We start from the raw sequence: 15,794 nt of genomic DNA, 5'->3' as shown, positions 1-15,794 counted from the left end.
CTTTCAGCTCCTGTGGAACTAAGGGCTGGGGAAGAGGTTCTTGCCCAAGTTGTGTGGGGTTTTTTGAGTGGGGTGTGTGTGTTTGGTTTTTGCTTGGGTTTTTTTTTTTTTTTAATAGCTGCTATGGCAGCATGAATGTACTTTTAAGTCTTAAACATGGTTGCCAAAACCCTTGTAAAATCCACACTTGAGTGGGTGTCTTGGGCTAGTACAGGTAGCCTAGTCATAGCGTATTCTTGTTCAGCCTTGTGGTAGGTTAGTATAAATTAACTGAATCTTTACATATAATTATCTTAGTCAAACAGTAATAAAGCTTGAAGCTCTGTGATTACAAAGACCTGAAAGTCTTTGGGACTTAACCTATAGCTAAAAAAATGCTGTGTCAAAGACCTGCAGTGCTGGTGACGTCTGCAGTCTACTTTTCCATTCCCGTAGAACTTGGCAACTAAAGTTGGTTATGAAGACCCTGCAGCTGCTGCTTCTTGGTACTCTGGTGCTCAGCTGTTTTATTATCACTGAGTAATTCCTGTGTGTCTGAAAAGTAGTATTGTTCTCTGAGAATTTTTTTTTTAACAAAATGGGATTTGAAAGGTGAGAAATACAAACCAGGATGTAACTTCAAAATGGAGAAAATTACTCCAACTGAGGTGTCTCTTCCTAGTCATCTTTCTGTAGAGAACAGTTTAGAATATTGATGCTGCTACTCCAAGTGTCAGTTCTTTCAAAGCTAACGAGATGAACAAGCAAATAGTGATTTTGGAAATTGTGGGACTTGGAAAAATCAGACCTAATGTTTCATTAGTTCCATGTTAATCTTTTTCACTAACGCTGAAGCATCTCCTCATTTGTTTTGAAGACCAGTCCCCTGACAAACTCCAGTGTGGTGGTTTTCATAGGTCTGGTGAATTATACGGATCAGGAAGGCAAAGAGAGAAATGTGTGAGATTGTTTTCTACAAACAGGGCTCCCTGAAGGGCTAGCATTTTCTGGAAAGGGAAATTTAATTTTATTATAATTATCGGGAACGACTGAATAAATTCTCACTGAAAACCAGTGTTCCCAGTTTGGTTTTTAGACCAACTGCGAAGGATTGATGTAATTGTCAGTGGAGCAATGAGGTGCATGGTCTGTGCAGGGTGAAGTACAGGTGGCTCTGGTCAGTAGGCTGTAGATGTCTGGACGACGGGAGGATCTGTTGGTGTTCAGAGGTAGCAAGGCGTACCGTGTAGGTTCCAGGTGCTGTACGGCTGTTCCCATGGCACGTAGCAGGCCGTGTTGGGTGAATAAAAAGGAGTCTGGTCTGCGTGCCAGCGTTTCTAAACCCATCTCTTGTAAGGCTGTTGCTGTGCAGGAAGTCTTGAATGTAATGTAGGAAATGCCTGCAAAAAAAAGTACGTTTCCATTCGTAAGTGGAGAAACTAAGCATATGGAAGAATACAGAAGTATTTTTTACTGCCTTTTATTAATTAATTTTTTTTTTTGTGAACTCGAAGTGCTGCGGTAACGCTACAGGAGATGAGCATTGGATTTCTTTCTCGGAGTGGCTGGATGTTCCTTCGAGTACGGGGGGAGCAAAAATGTTGGAATAGAGCACCGGGCAGAGAAACTTGGATTTCAAGAGAAATACTTGGAGGTTTCAAATTATTAGCAGGAAGAATAGTTACTGTTTTATGTAAGACTAACAAATTACTATGCAATACAAAATTTTGTAGCTGGGAATTTAAAATTTTGCACATCACCTACTTGGATTATGAGTATTTTGGAGGCTGCGAGCCAGGCAAGCTAACTGTGACTCCTTTAGCCCGTAAATCATTCTAACGGGGATCTGGAACACCGGATTCCACGCGTTGGTTCCCGTTCGCTGCTCAAAGCGGCAGCGCGCTTGCTTACGTGGTGTAAATGCATTCACTCCTGCGTGAGAGAGTTGCATTTTCTGAAGCGTGGGTGAGGTCTGCGCCTGCCGGCGCGCTGCCCCTGGGGAGCGCAGCGATGCCCTCGGCCCTGGCCGTTTAGAAGGGAAACTGCTGACGCTACATGTGAAGAATCGCAAGGTACCGAAATCGGCACTCTTGACACACGGAGTTATTTTTACAAATTGTGGTTTGTGAAAAGCAATATACGTGAGGCCGTGCCAGGCAATAGCTTTGGGTTCTTGGTGCGCGAAGCGGCCGGTGCCGAAGAACACGCATGTGCCGACCCTCTGCAGGACTTCGGCGTCCCGGGAAGGAAACGCCATGAAAAGTGCAGCGTGATTTGGAGACGACGACGCCTCCTGACGTTTTCCTCCGGCTCCTGCCGCTGCTGCACCACCCCCCCGGCCTCCCTGCAGAGAGCCCCGCCCCTCGGCGCCGGCCCCGCCCCTCGGCGCCGGCCCCGCCCCTCGGCGCCGTCTGCCGGGCGCCCCGCGCACGCGCGGCTGGGGAGCGGGCGCCCCTTCCCTCGCGGCGCGTCGGGCGGACGGCGCACGCGCGGTAGGGCGAGGCGGAGAGCGGCCCGCCGCGCGGCCCGTTGGCGCGCGTGCGCAGCTGGGGCCGGTTTCCGTTCCGGGGTGACGGCGCGTCTTCTTCCGGGGCCTCCCTGGCGCGGTTGGCGGCGGTCTCCGGCGGGGCCGAGGGGTCCGGTTGGCGCCATGGTGAGTGCGGGGCCTCGGCCGGCGGGCCCTCGCTACCCGCTGGTGCCTTTGCCCGGCGACGGGGGCTCCGTGGAGAACGAGGCCGCCGTGCGGCCGGTCGCTCTTGCGGCGGCCGTGCTGGCGGCCGTGGCTGGCGAGGATGCGGAGCGAGGCGGGGGGCCTGGTGTCCGTTCTCTCCTTCGAGGCGGTTAGAAGCGAGGGGGGCCGAGCGCCGTCGGTAACGACACGTCTGCTTTCTCTCCTCTTTCAGGCTCGGAACGCGGAAAAGGCCATGTAAGTACGGCTGGGGGTGCCGGCGGGGGCTCCCCGGCTGGGGCGGGCCGCTGTCCGTGCTCGTACCCCCTGAGTGGGCACTTGGGTACAAGCACCGCTTGCTTTGGCCTCAGAGCAGAGACCTGCGGGTTCCAGCGATCAACCCGCGTCATCGCGAGCGGCTTCTGAAGCAGCTTGATCGCGCTCGTCTGAGACTCTGGCTGTGTCTGGCGTCAGAGACATCTGTGCCGTGGCTCACGCCCACAGAGCCACGCTTGCCCAGCGGGACTGACCGTTCAGCCTTTTTTAAAGCTCTGGGAGTTCAGTAATGCTCTTCGGTACTTAGTTGCAGGTGTTACGTTGGTCTGGAGACAGAGGGAGTAGGAGGGATACAAAGCACCTGTACGCAGCGTGCCTGGCGGTGTGGAGCTTGCGTAGCTGTGCTGGGTGGTGCTACGCTAATCAGTGCAGGAGAGAAGCTGGAGCAAGGGCCGGAGGAGAAACATGGTGAAATATGTTCTAACGGCCCGTTATGGTTTCAGGCAGTTCCCATTTTTGGAACAGAGACGGCAGGCTGGATAGGAATCTGTCAGCATTGGTTTAAGTATAATTCATCTTGCTTGGGAGTGGCTTGGGCTAAACCAGTGGTTTTCAACGTATTTATTTTCATATTGCCTTGCTTGAGTACTTTTCAAAAAGGTTTACAGACCTTTAGAACTACTAAATTAGAGGCTCTTCAATATATTTGTCTCATGTTTGTTCTTTTTCCTAAAATACTTTCCGAGCTTGTAATAGTAACTCAGAGAGAGGCTGAAGAGACTAGAGCTGTCTCGTGCCTTGCCAGGTGCTCTCTTACGGTGATCCCGTCCAGTGCATCTGGGACGCTGGATTGGGTGGTGTGATTTTCATTCAGGAAATGCCTCTTAACAGCAGGTGGAGCCTAGATAATTGGCTTAGATGCAGGGTATAGGTATTCTGTTAAAGATTTTAAATGAATGGATATTTTAAATGAATTAAATCAATGAGTACGTTCAAGCCTTGTTTTCTACAGACTGTAATTAAGTCCATAATAAACATCCAGAGCAAAACTCGTTCCTGGAGTTGGAATGTAGATTTGTAAAAGTAAATCTGCCTCCTTTCTTTTCTTTAGGACGGCCTTGGCAAGATTTCGGCAAGCTCAGCTTGAGGAAGGAAAAGTTAAGGTATGACATAAAAAAACTAAAGCTTTGTTAGCTCTAGTCAAGAGAGGAACGCAAGCCATGTACAGAGCTGCATGACAGCTGTCAGAAAGGTCATATGCCAGATACAGGTATCCTATAGGAGTCTGACATTAGTATCTGGAAAGCAGCTGAGGTAGGGACTGTATTTCACAGTGACACAAAACAGAAACGGTAACTAGAATTTTCTTAACTAACTAACCTGTTTACAAATTTACGTATATGTATGTTTCAGAGGTATGTTGGCTTGGCTGCCGAGAAGAAAGGGCGAGTTGAATGTCACTTAATTTTTTTGATGTAATGTGGGTAGAATATGTAATAGTTTGGAAAAAAACAAAACAACAAACTACAATAATGCTATAAATAGAGGCAGCATGCTGGGCAGAAAATGAAAATTATTTTTGAGACTGAAGTTATCTCCTCCTGCAACTACTTATGCAAACTGATGCACACACACTTACTTTTACTGACAGTAATCACAAGGTTTGTTTGGATTTCTTCCCAGAAGAGGTAGAGAAAATCTCATAATCTTGTTCATTGGTAATATTCTGACAAAACAGTAACCATGAAACAGAGGGCCTTCAAGATCATTGTGAACTCGAGGCTTGCATGAGACATAACACTGGCATGTTATTAACCCAACACATGATAGCTGTGCATCTGTTCATAATTGTCTTCACTGTCACGCAGCTTTTTTTTTTTTGATTGGTGTAAGATTGACAAAAAAATGGACTTAGCGACTTCGTAATTTAAAAAAAAACCACCAGTGTAATGAAAGAAATAGCACCCCTAAACCCACACAGAACCTTAGAGACTGATTCTCAACTATCTCTGGATATTCCTGTATATTTTTCACTGAATCATAACTCAAATTGCAAGAATATTTATGTGGGGATCAGAGTGTTCTCAGTAACTTTTTTTGGACAGGTTTATCATTTTTAATTTTGGGCAACTGATGAAGGAATTCTGGAAACTAACTGAGGTGTCTTATGTTTTCACCTTAAGACACGAGTGCGAGCAATATGAAACAATAAAGTGGGAAATAACAGTTTGGGGAAACTGTAGTGGAAAAGATTCCGTGAACAACAGCCGGAGAATAAGATGGAATAGAGTTTCCGGTATATTATGTGAAGGAAGGCTTTTTAATATATAAAAGGTAGAGCTGTGGAAGTACTGTAGGGCAAGGGACAAAATAACTGCACACAGAGTCCTAGAGGTAAGATGAAGTATTAGTTTGTGTAAGCAAGTCAATGGAATGTGAAGAAGGTTGGGGAAAAAGGTGTTTTGGATGAACTGGAGTTGGGAGAGTATAAAACAAAATCATCTTGGAAAAAAACTGCAGTATTTAGGTAGTAGCAATTGAGAAAGAAAGGCCTAAACTTAACAGCTACTTGGAAAACAGCGGATTTTATTTAGATGCTAGTATATTGAAAATGATGTTGTAATTCACCTGACCTAAATGGAACATTATTTGTATCGGAGAGGATTGTGTGGTCATTTGAAAAAACAGGTGACAGATTTCGTTTTGAATAAAGTGGATTTAAGTAGATTGTTATATTCTGTGATAGTTTAATTTGGCAGGGCTATAAATCGTCATTGTTTTCCACTTAATAAAAATCGGCGGGAGCAGAAGGCACTGGAGCTTGGTAGCATAGTTTGGGATTAATCAAGCAAAAAAGTTTGCATGAAATGCTGTAAATATGTTAATGCTAGGTTAAAACTTCATGGTGTGTGGCTTTCTGTCAAACAGGAACGAAGACCTTTCCTTGCATCAGAGTGTAATGAATTGCCTAAAGCTGAGAAATGGAGGCGACAGGTAATGTCAAGCTATAGATTTTTCCAATTCTATAGTAGGTAGGATGTTAGCACTTCCTATTTAGACAGCCTGCTTACAAATTTTTTTCAGACTTCAGTATGCTGACAGTTAAATCGCAGAATAATTTAGATTGGGAGATCATATAGTTCACCATGGTGTTCAAAGCAGGTCCTACCACATCAAGTTGCTCAGGGCCATGTCCAACTGAGTTTTGAATATCTTCAGGGATCTGGATCCCACAACTTTTTGGGGCCCCTGTTCCGGTGTTTGATTACCTTCTCAATGATTTCCCCCGCCCCTCCTTGAATTTAATCAGAATTTCCCCCATTCCAACTTGTGTTTGTTGCTTCTTGTCCTATGGTCACGCACCTCTCAAAACAGCCTGGCTCTGTCTTCTCTATACCCTCCACTAGGTAGTTGAAGACAGCAATAGGTTATTCCCTTTTTGTCTTCTCTTAAGGTGGATCAAACCCAGTCCTCTCAGCCTTTCGTTGTACTTCATGTGCTCCTGCCCTCCTCACATGTATAGCTGTAAAAATGTTTCCTCGTTTTTTAAGCTTCTGAGGTACTATATTTGTGTCTGAATAAAATCTATGTTGATATTTGAAATTGATAGGCTCAGGTCCATTTTCTAGATCAAAAAGCCAACTTAGAAGTTGGATCTTTCTCGGGTTGTTTTTAGCCTTTTCTAGCCTTGGTTGCTTTTTTGGTTTTGTTTGGGGTTTTTTGTTTGTTTTTATTTTTTAAGAAATTCACTTCTCTGTTCTTATTTAACTAGATCATTGGGGAAATTTCCAAGAAAGTGGCACAGATTCAAAATGGTAAGATTTTTCTAATTACATTTTATTTCTTTCAATCTCCAGTCTTAAGCAGTTACAGTAAAAATCACATTTCATGTAAACTGTACTGTTTCCATTGCATAAATTCTGAAATTACTCTGGTGCTTCTAGTAAGCTGCCTAATATATTGCCTTTTTCCCCTCTAACAGCTGGATTAGGTGAATTCAGAATTCGGGACCTGAACGATGAAATAAACAAACTTCTGAGGGAGAAAGGACACTGGGAATTCAGAATAAAGGAGCTAGGAGGTCCTGATTATGCTGTAAGTGTAGATTATTTTGTACTACATGGTTGTTCTGCTTACAAGTAAAGTGACTAATGAGAAAAATCTGTGCAACGTTTAGTTAACCATGTATTACTTGGCCAACGTTTATTAGAAAGGAGCTTTATTCAGCCCCTAAAAATGTTAGGTCGTGTTAGAAGAAATACTTGTTTCCATGATGAGCAAATCAGACTTTTCATTTGGAACACCGGTTCAAGGATTCTTGCCTTCCTGTTGAGAGTTTGCAGCAATGGTCTGATTTTACCCATCAGTAGGTGTTGGTTTTCTATATTGTACTCTACCAGTCTGTAGAAGGGTTTTCACTTGGCTCGCCTAGTTACTGCTGAAAATGAAATAATGACACTAGCTCTCACTTGCCAAAATGTCAAAAGTATGCCTATTGTCAGATTTGGTAGTACTTGTTTATCTGATACCTGAATATACTAGTACAGAGAATAAGACAGGTTTAGATATTTTGTGACGGTTAATCCAGTATGGGTGCTCTGTGGTTTGCGTGGTCATTTTAAAGGTGTGATTTGTAGTAAAAGTAGAGAACCTGTATAAAAATGAGCTATGAGGGTGTTTTACTTGTGGGGCAGTTTGAACTGGTATAGCATATCTCCTTTCTCAATCCTTTAATCTATTAAGATGCCCAGGAAAACAGGAAATACAAAATGCAAGAGGAATAAAATTTTAAACAATGAACTCGGTTTATTTTCCAGCGGATTGGACCAAAAATGTTAGATCATGAAGGGAAAGAAGTTCCAGGAAACAGAGGTTACAAATATTTTGGAGCTGCAAAGGATTTACCAGGAGTTAGAGAACTTTTTGAAAAGGAACGTAAGTAAATAGCAACTCTTCCCAGACATGAATCTACATAGTAGTATATCTTGGGTAAAATGTCTGCTGCAGTATGTGGGGAATGCTAGTAACAGCATATTCTGGCCTATGCCTTAGATCAGCTAAATGAAAAGCTGAACACAAGTAATGAATTAAATGCTATTTCTTTGGGCAAATTTTGGCTGTTTGCAATTAAAGAAACGTAGAAAAGAGTAAAGTCTGTTTTCTACGGGGAGTTCGAAATGGTAAGGGCTGATGTTCTACAGAAACTTTCCAGCATAATAGGTTAACTTTATTGATAAGTCCTAAATAGTACTCTGAGTTCAGAATTAAACAAAAAAAAAAAGGAAGTTGGCTTGAACATAATTTTAGAGGCAGGAATCAACTTTCATAATAGGAAAAACTAGATGTAAGTGGATAAGACTTTATATATTGATTTGTCATAGAATGAGTGGGAATTACTTGGACCTGAAAGTGAGACAGGCCTACTGAATCAGCTCTTTCTTACTTGCCATCTGCAAAGAAAAATTACGGGAAGTACTACATGATCTGGGGGAGCTTGGGACAGTTTTTTAGTTCCTTTCATATAGTAGTCTTGCTCAGTACCGGGACTCCCGTACAGGGGGAAAAACAACCGCATGCATGACAGTGTAGAATTGCCACAGGGTGGGAACTGCAATATGAAGCATTGGGTCGTGTATTCAAACTGTTTTGTGCAGGCCAGAGTAAAACACCAGTAGTCCCGATATTGACAGCAGTTCAGATCATGCATTGGTTATGAGCTTAAGCGAGGTAGCTGTAGTTGCCGTGAGGTTGATAGGAACCGGGAATGCACAGCAAGCTATCAAGATGGACCTGGATGAATGACAGTCATGTCTTTTTTCAGCCCTCCCACCGCCTCGAAAAACTCGAGCTGAGCTCATGAAAGCCATTGATGCAGAATACTATGGCTACAGGGATGAAGATGATGGTATTCTGGAGCCACTGGAACAAGAACATGAAAGGAAAGGTATGTGAGATTCAAAACCTGCATAAATCAGTCCAGGAAGGGGTGATGATGGACTCTGAAGTTAAGATAACTTTTTTTCCCTGCGAGTGTTGTCTTGTGCTTAGCTGTCAGGTTTCATCTGTCACATAGGTATCCAAATCACTACTGTGTAAGGCATTTCAGGGGTGAGGGAGTGTGCTTTAGAGTTTGCTGTCATCTTTAGTACTGTTAATGATTTAATATTGTAAGCAAGTGATTTGCTATTGAAGCAAAATCTCCTCCCCCCCGCCCCCTTTTTCATGCTTAAGAATGTAAGAGTAGGTTGCAGCAGGGAGATCTGTGGAACTCAAGTGGTTATCTCCCTCCTTTGTGAAAACTGACCATGCCATCTGTTTCCTGTCTCACCTAATTATTTATCCATAAGCATAGCTGTTCAGTTTTCTTGGAGATTAGAGGGGACCTTCTGGAAGCCCTGAAGTCTAGGTGGCCTATGTTAATTTATCCACGTCATCTATCTCGGAACTTCAACACATTTGTGAATCTTTTTTCCTTTGAAACCCATACTTTCCCAATAGATAATATTTATCCATGTGTGTGCTCACTTAGTTCTCTGGTTTTGTTTCTGCTGACTTGTCTGGTAAAGGCATCAGGATTATGAGTCTAATTCCTGAAACCCTCTTTAAAATTCAGCACTGTGTGCCATCTTCTGGTATTTGTGTAGCTTTAAGCAAGAGGCCACCCACCACCTTTAAGAGCTTAGCTGTTTTCTAAATAGTTCTTTCAGTGCTTCTGGTGAATGTTGTCTGATCCTGGCAATTTGTTGCTGTTTGCATTGTGTGTTTGTTTTATAATCTCCTCTTCTGAAGCTTCAACTGCAGGCAGATCTCAGTGCTCTGTAGGAAATATCCTGGTATAGGAACCCTTGGCAGGCTTTTCCACAGAACACAGCAGATAAGACAGTCAGTTTTTGCTTGAATGGTGCTTCTTTTTGTATACAATTATCCCTCTGGAATTAGAGAGAAAAACTTTAAAAGAAACTGCAGGAGGTGACTTGTTAAATGATTATAAGTTGTTGAGCTTGTCACTGTTATCAATACTTAGTATCTCTTGGTGTGGTCATCCACTTCTTAAATATTTATCCCTTCTCCATGTGTGAGATCTTCATAGTATTGTGAGTTGGAGATCATGCCTTGTCGGTTAGATTATAGGACAGGGAGAAAGAGGGGAATAAAGGAAGTATTTCACTTATCTGTGTCCTGCAGCATAGCTTGGAGCCTTAAAACAAGTCCACGTTAGCTGGCTGGCCCACAATAGCATAAGAAGAGAAGTTGTGTGGTGCGGCGCTCCCAGAAAGGCATCCCACTCTCTGTTCATCTTGCACACCTTGCTAATTACAGACAGGAGAGGTAGCTCATCTGGATTCATATGGTTATTTGAGAAAGTTACCATCTTTTCGTGCCACTTGAAATAACAAGGCTAGAGATGCTAACAGAACCAATAAGTGTACTATTAATGAACAATAAATGTACTATTAATGCACAATAGCTAAGATTCCTTTAGGGTCATTTGTTGTCTATGCTCTTGTGGTTTTTACCTTATCAGAAGAATTAAATTGTTGTGAAGCAAAGTATTGAAAAAAACTTCTTAATTTGGGGCACCTTTTCTGTTACGAAACCACATAAAAATGCAGCTGTGTGCCACTAGTTAGTTAGATTTTGCTTTCTCAGGGAGAGTATTTTAATGTTTAATCTTTGAGAGCTGGGGGGAATGACTGCTGGATTCCATAGTTGTAGGCATTTCATACTGCCTAGTTGCATTAATCTTGCAGCTCCCTAGGATTTTTATGTGCTGGTGATGTCACTGATTAAGCTGCTTAAAACTTGTTTTAGCACTTTTACTAGCGCTCCGCTGTGTAGTAGAGATAGAGCGGCCTAACAGCTCCTAGCTAGCAGCGAGTTACAGAATTGGAATCATGCTACAAAATAAGAGAAATACACTACGCAATGAAAAGAAAGACACTTATGTGGGTGGTCACTCTAAGGAGCATAATCATGTTTAATTACATGGTGATCAACACTCCTATAGCTGTTGACATGCTACAGAGCTGTAAGAGCCACTTAGCCTGGTCATGTGACCCCCTATTACTCAGTTCAGAAAGTAGGTTGATATTTATCCATGACATTTAGAGTCTAAAATGTACCCAAATTAAGGCGTTAGCAAGTACCACACTTTCACAATGCTAGCATTGGGTTTTGATCGGACTACGTTGATATATTTTATTAGATACTACATCAAGGTTCTACAGTAAGTGTGTGTTACCGATGTAGAAGATTTAAGCAAGAAGTTTAAGTCTGTTGGAAAAGCTTTGGAAACAGGAGACAAATCAAGGGAGCTTAACTTCAGTTGCTGCAGAACTGCTGTCGAGGAAACTGGGGCTACAGTTGGACCATGCTGGTTTAACTTGCTCTCAGATACACTTGTCGTTTTCCTTTGCTAACCAGTTATAGCAGAAGCAGTGGAAAAATGGAAAATGGAGAGAGAAGCACGACTTGCAAGAGGTGAGGAGGAGGAGGAGGAAGAAGTAAATATCTATGCTGTCAACGATGATGAGGTATGTGATGGCTAATGTGATGTAACATTTCATGCGTCTTCTACGCTGCCCTCTTGGAAGTAGAGTTATTTTGCTGAGAACCTGTCTGCTGCTGCGTTCTGCCCTCTCTGCCTAACTTACTGTATAATTGTCCCTGTTTAGTAAAAATCGGTAGTAGATGAGTACGCTTGGTCCAAGTTTAGAGCGTTATGAAAGCTGGCAGCTAGGGAAGACTTTGTACTTGAGTGAGAAACAACTTACAGCTGAGACCTTGTGATTTAACTGTCACTGCCTGGAATGCTGGTATCTGTAAAGTAGCGTGTTGTTAACTGAACACTGATCAGTCGTGCTGTTACCGATGCAGATTGTGCTTAGAAGCAAAAGTAGTTTTCTGTACAGTATAATTTCATACTGTCAATGTGTAGCAAAACCAAGGGTTGCCAGGGTCTTGTTCACAGTTGAATCCTGATACAGCAGGGCTTTGGCGATGCTGCAGTCACTGCTGTGACATGGTTCTTGCCTCTTTCTTCTCCCTGCCCCCAGCGCTGGGAAGGGAAGTGAGGGATGTTGCCGCTGCTCTCGAAGATAAGGGGTACTGGAAACTAGTTCTTATTTTGCAGTACCTAAGTGGGTTTATCACAAGAATAAAAAGGAGATAGTCCATAAGGTAAAACTGGTGGTTCCTTCAGTACCCTGTTTTATGTGTATTATCTCATGATTCATAAGCCCAGCTCTCAGGTGTGAGAACGAAGCAGTACAGAGCTATACAGGGAAGTGGTATGTATTTTTTTTTTTTTAAGCACTTGCTTTCTTCTTGGTTAGCTGGCTCCTCTTTTGTTTATAGCTTTGCTATGGAAGCCAGAGAGATACGGAAGAGGAGGGAATATAGCTTTACATGCATGCCCATCCCACAGCAGATGAAAAGCCATATGAAGAATGAAAGCAGTAATTCTGAAAATGTCAAGGAGCAGGATCTGAATGTGATGCTTGTCATATTCCTTTGTTGTTTGGTCCTACTCACCTACTTCTGGTGTTTGTAGCGTTGATCATGCTCTATCTGGTTCCTTCTGGCAAACTAAGTAAAAAAGGTGTTTTTGATGACCCCTTTGGAAAGTAAACTTGATGTGGCTTAATTTTTTTTTTTTTTAGTCCGATGAGGAGGGTGGCAAGGAAAAAGAAGGTGAAGAAGGCCAACAGAAATTTATTGCGCATGTTCCAGTGCCATCTCAGCAGGAGGTAAGACATAATAAAACTAAGTTGCAGAGATGCACTGTGGCTATTGCAAGGTAGAGATCTTAACTTGTGGTGGGTCATCAGTAAAAATGTCCTCGATTTGTTATTTCTGTGACTTGACTCTGCAGCTGTTTAATCCTCTTGCAAATGCTGTGGAACTGGCCAGCATTATGGTACCATTGCTATAACCCTTTTCATCTGCGAATTTCCAAAACCTTCATAAGTATTACATAAATTAGAAAGTGTTATGGTGTTATGATCAAGATAACCCTGATTGCCTACTATATCTTTACTGTGCTTTTCTGCTGACGGTCTAACTTTTTTTAATTTAATGGGATGATTTCTGAATTGCAGGGTTTGCTCTCATAAGTTTTCTAAAATTATTTTGGTGGCATGACCTTGAATTGACGATTATCTTTTGAAACTGCTCTAGGGTATATACTACCTTAACAGTGACAGGTTGTTTGAAATATAATTCAGGCAAGAAGGTTCTGGAGTTATGTATCTTTTGGTAGGTACGCCTTTACATCACACAGCATGTGGTGGTTTGTCCCCTGCTGTCATCTTGTCAGATAACAATGCCGTATTCTGCTGTGAAGTCATGATCCTGCACGTTCAACAAAATATACGTGTAATGGCTTGTCAAAACTGTAGGGGAGAAACAACGATTAAAAACATTGCTCTCTGGCCGATGATACTCTCTTAATGAAGAGAGCATAACTGAGAGTCAAAACTGGCTTTCTAATACATAACGACTGATTTACATAGCAATCTTTTCTAACTGGACAGCAGTCAGTGTAATCTTTTCACTTCTAGTGGCAAATCACTCCATACCTTATGCCTATGGGATTATGCCTTCTAGATTCTAAATTACAAAAAGCTGAAGTTCAGAACACTTATTTTTGAGAGACGCTGTATGCCTGTGTGCTGTTTGGACAAATATAAAATTATTACTGCGATTAAAACAAGTCTTGCAGGTTGCTATTCTTTAAAGATCTTTAAAGTACACGCTTGTTAAAGAATCATGTATTGCTGGCACTTCTAGACAAAATCTAGGTAAGAGGTTCATAGCTGTTGCTAATGTGAAAGGCACACTCACTAAACTGTTACTTCAAGGGTGTGGACTAGTGTGGCATAACTCCACTTGTTCTCCGTTGGTAAAGCTATATCCGAGACAATTGTTTGAAACAAAATTCAAGTGACTGTACTGAGAGTTAAAATAAAATTGCAGCTAACGTCCTAATTAAAAAGGGTGGGAGCATAGATCTGAAACGGAGGCATCTGTTTTACTGCTTCTTTCGAATTCTGTGAGCTTCAGTTGAGTATTGAAAAGATACTCCTGACTCATCTTAATTCAACTACTTTTACACTAGTACATGCCTATTTCCTGCATTTTTCTTCCTCCTGTCTTAATAACTAAGCATGCTAGGTTTCGGCATCTCAGTTAAGCTGAATGTCATCCTATTTTTATACTTGCAGATTGAGGAAGCTCTTGTACGGAGGAAGAAGATGGAGCTTCTTCAGAAGTATGCCAGTGAAACCCTCATGGCACAGAGTGAAGAAGCAAAAACACTTCTAGGATTGTAACATTGCACCAGTGTGTCCTGGTTTTTGTGATCCATCTTAAAGCAACAGGTTCATATATTCTGGTAGCAATCACTTTAGCTCTGAAAGTGCCTTTGGATGTTAAAAGAGTAAACTGATGAAGTTACAGTGTATTCTGTAGAAGGAAAACCATCATTTTGGTTTATCCACTCAGATGACTTGCACTTCAGTGCTGAAAAAGATCAAACCTAGGTTAACTTGTCTCTACATCTTCAACAACTGTCTTCAATCCTTTCACGTTGTAAAACGGTCTGTGCAGTGGTGCCTCTTAACAGATAGAACCGCAAACCCAGTGACTCCTTAAATCCTGAAGGAAAATTGACTGACGTTACTGCCATTCTGTCTCCTGTATCCTGACTGTAAGTGTGTGCATCTTTCTCACGTTGATTTTTGCTGACCTGAGTCCAGAACTCACCTGGTCTATTATGCCTGGTTAGTTTACCAGAATAGCTTAAAACCTGTTTAGAGATACCTTGATGGCAGATGTTATGAGTGACTGAAGTTGATGTGGTTCTTTGTATAACACATGCAATATGTCTAAAAACTGTTACCCTTTTTGTGGTTTGTAACCATGCCTGGGTGAATTGCTTAAATGCTGGATATTTCAGCAACTATTGTAAATACTTCCAACTTTGCAATACCTTGTTCAAATATTTTTAATAACACTTATTTACAACCTGATGTCTTGTTTCGTTCTAGCTCAAAGGATTGTGTTGTTCCCTAATCGTAGCCAAAGAATGGGATCATAAACAGCCATCCATGTAGGGATTTGAAGCTGTGCATGCCCTACTGCTCTTAGCTTGTGTGTCCTGTGACAAGAGGCAGATTACAGCCTGTTTAGAGTCTTATGGGTGACTAACATTATTATACAGGTCTGAACAAATGAAATCTTAAATTGGACATCTGCAGCCATGGAGTAGAAGTGCTATATAAGGAATATAGTATTTAACAACCAAGTAACCGTGTCTGGGACTATCTAGAGTTTCTAGATGCTTTTAGTATTCAGCTCTGTCTATTGTAAATAATCCACTCCAGAACAATCAAAGCTCTAAATTATAGAGGCAAGCTTTGTCTTATTTGATGTAAATGATTAAACACAAAAGCCTTGGAAAAAGTGGGAAGCATAGCTGCGAAATTCAGATCTTAATAATAAATCAAAACTCAAGTATTGATAGCAAGCAGACAACTAACATTACAAACCATTCCTCTCTCTTCCTGTTAGCAGCGTAGCTTTCTCTGCTTTGTAATAAAGCAGCGAACGAGTGTGTTTATGACTCATAATAATTTGTGTGCTCTGAGTTGCAAGCACCTATCCAGAGTTGTTTTTAGTTTTTGCTGCTGCCCCTCGAGTGTTTTCTGTTCTTGGGTTTAGAGGAGGTCATGTGCTTTTATCCACATGCTGTTTGTATCGCTGTAAAAGACAACACTTTGCCAAAGTTCTTTCCCTGAAATCCCTGGCTGCCAAGAATGAAAAAATAGGCTCCTTTCATGTTGGATGTGCTAACAGGTTTATGGTCTAG

General features: G+C 42.1%; 1 protein-coding gene across 1 annotated transcript; it reads left to right on the top strand.

The window, feature by feature from the left end:
* Window positions 1-2,555: 2,555 nt before the first annotated feature.
* ISY1 (ISY1 spliceosome associated protein) lies at window positions 2,556-14,955 on the top strand. The gene is made up of 11 exons (XM_076345951.1): window positions 2,556-2,632; window positions 2,883-2,905; window positions 4,035-4,086; window positions 5,852-5,917; window positions 6,696-6,738; window positions 6,906-7,018; window positions 7,741-7,858; window positions 8,745-8,867; window positions 11,348-11,457; window positions 12,586-12,672; window positions 14,149-14,955. The coding sequence occupies exons 1-11, from the start codon at window positions 2,630-2,632 to the stop codon at window positions 14,254-14,256; spliced, it is 846 nt and encodes a 281-aa protein (XP_076202066.1). The 5' UTR covers window positions 2,556-2,629; the 3' UTR covers window positions 14,257-14,955.
* The last annotated feature ends 839 nt before the right edge of the window (window positions 14,956-15,794 follow it).

The sequence above is a fragment of the Aptenodytes patagonicus genome, chromosome 8 (genome assembly GCF_965638725.1).
Source record: "Aptenodytes patagonicus chromosome 8, bAptPat1.pri.cur, whole genome shotgun sequence".
NCBI classification, from domain to species: Eukaryota; Metazoa; Chordata; class Aves; order Sphenisciformes; family Spheniscidae; genus Aptenodytes; species Aptenodytes patagonicus.
Note: the sequence above shows the minus strand (reverse complement) of the source record. Positions and strands in the feature narration are given on the sequence as shown.

Excerpts from the sequence above, each read along its gene's own strand:
- ISY1 (XM_076345951.1), top strand. Across the intron at positions 2,906-4,034 it reads CGGAACGCGGAAAAGGCCAT|GACGGCCTTGGCAAGATTTC; the intron begins GTAAGTACGGCT and ends TCTTTTCTTTAG. Across the intron at positions 6,739-6,905 it reads AGTGGCACAGATTCAAAATG|CTGGATTAGGTGAATTCAGA; the intron begins GTAAGATTTTTC and ends CCCCTCTAACAG.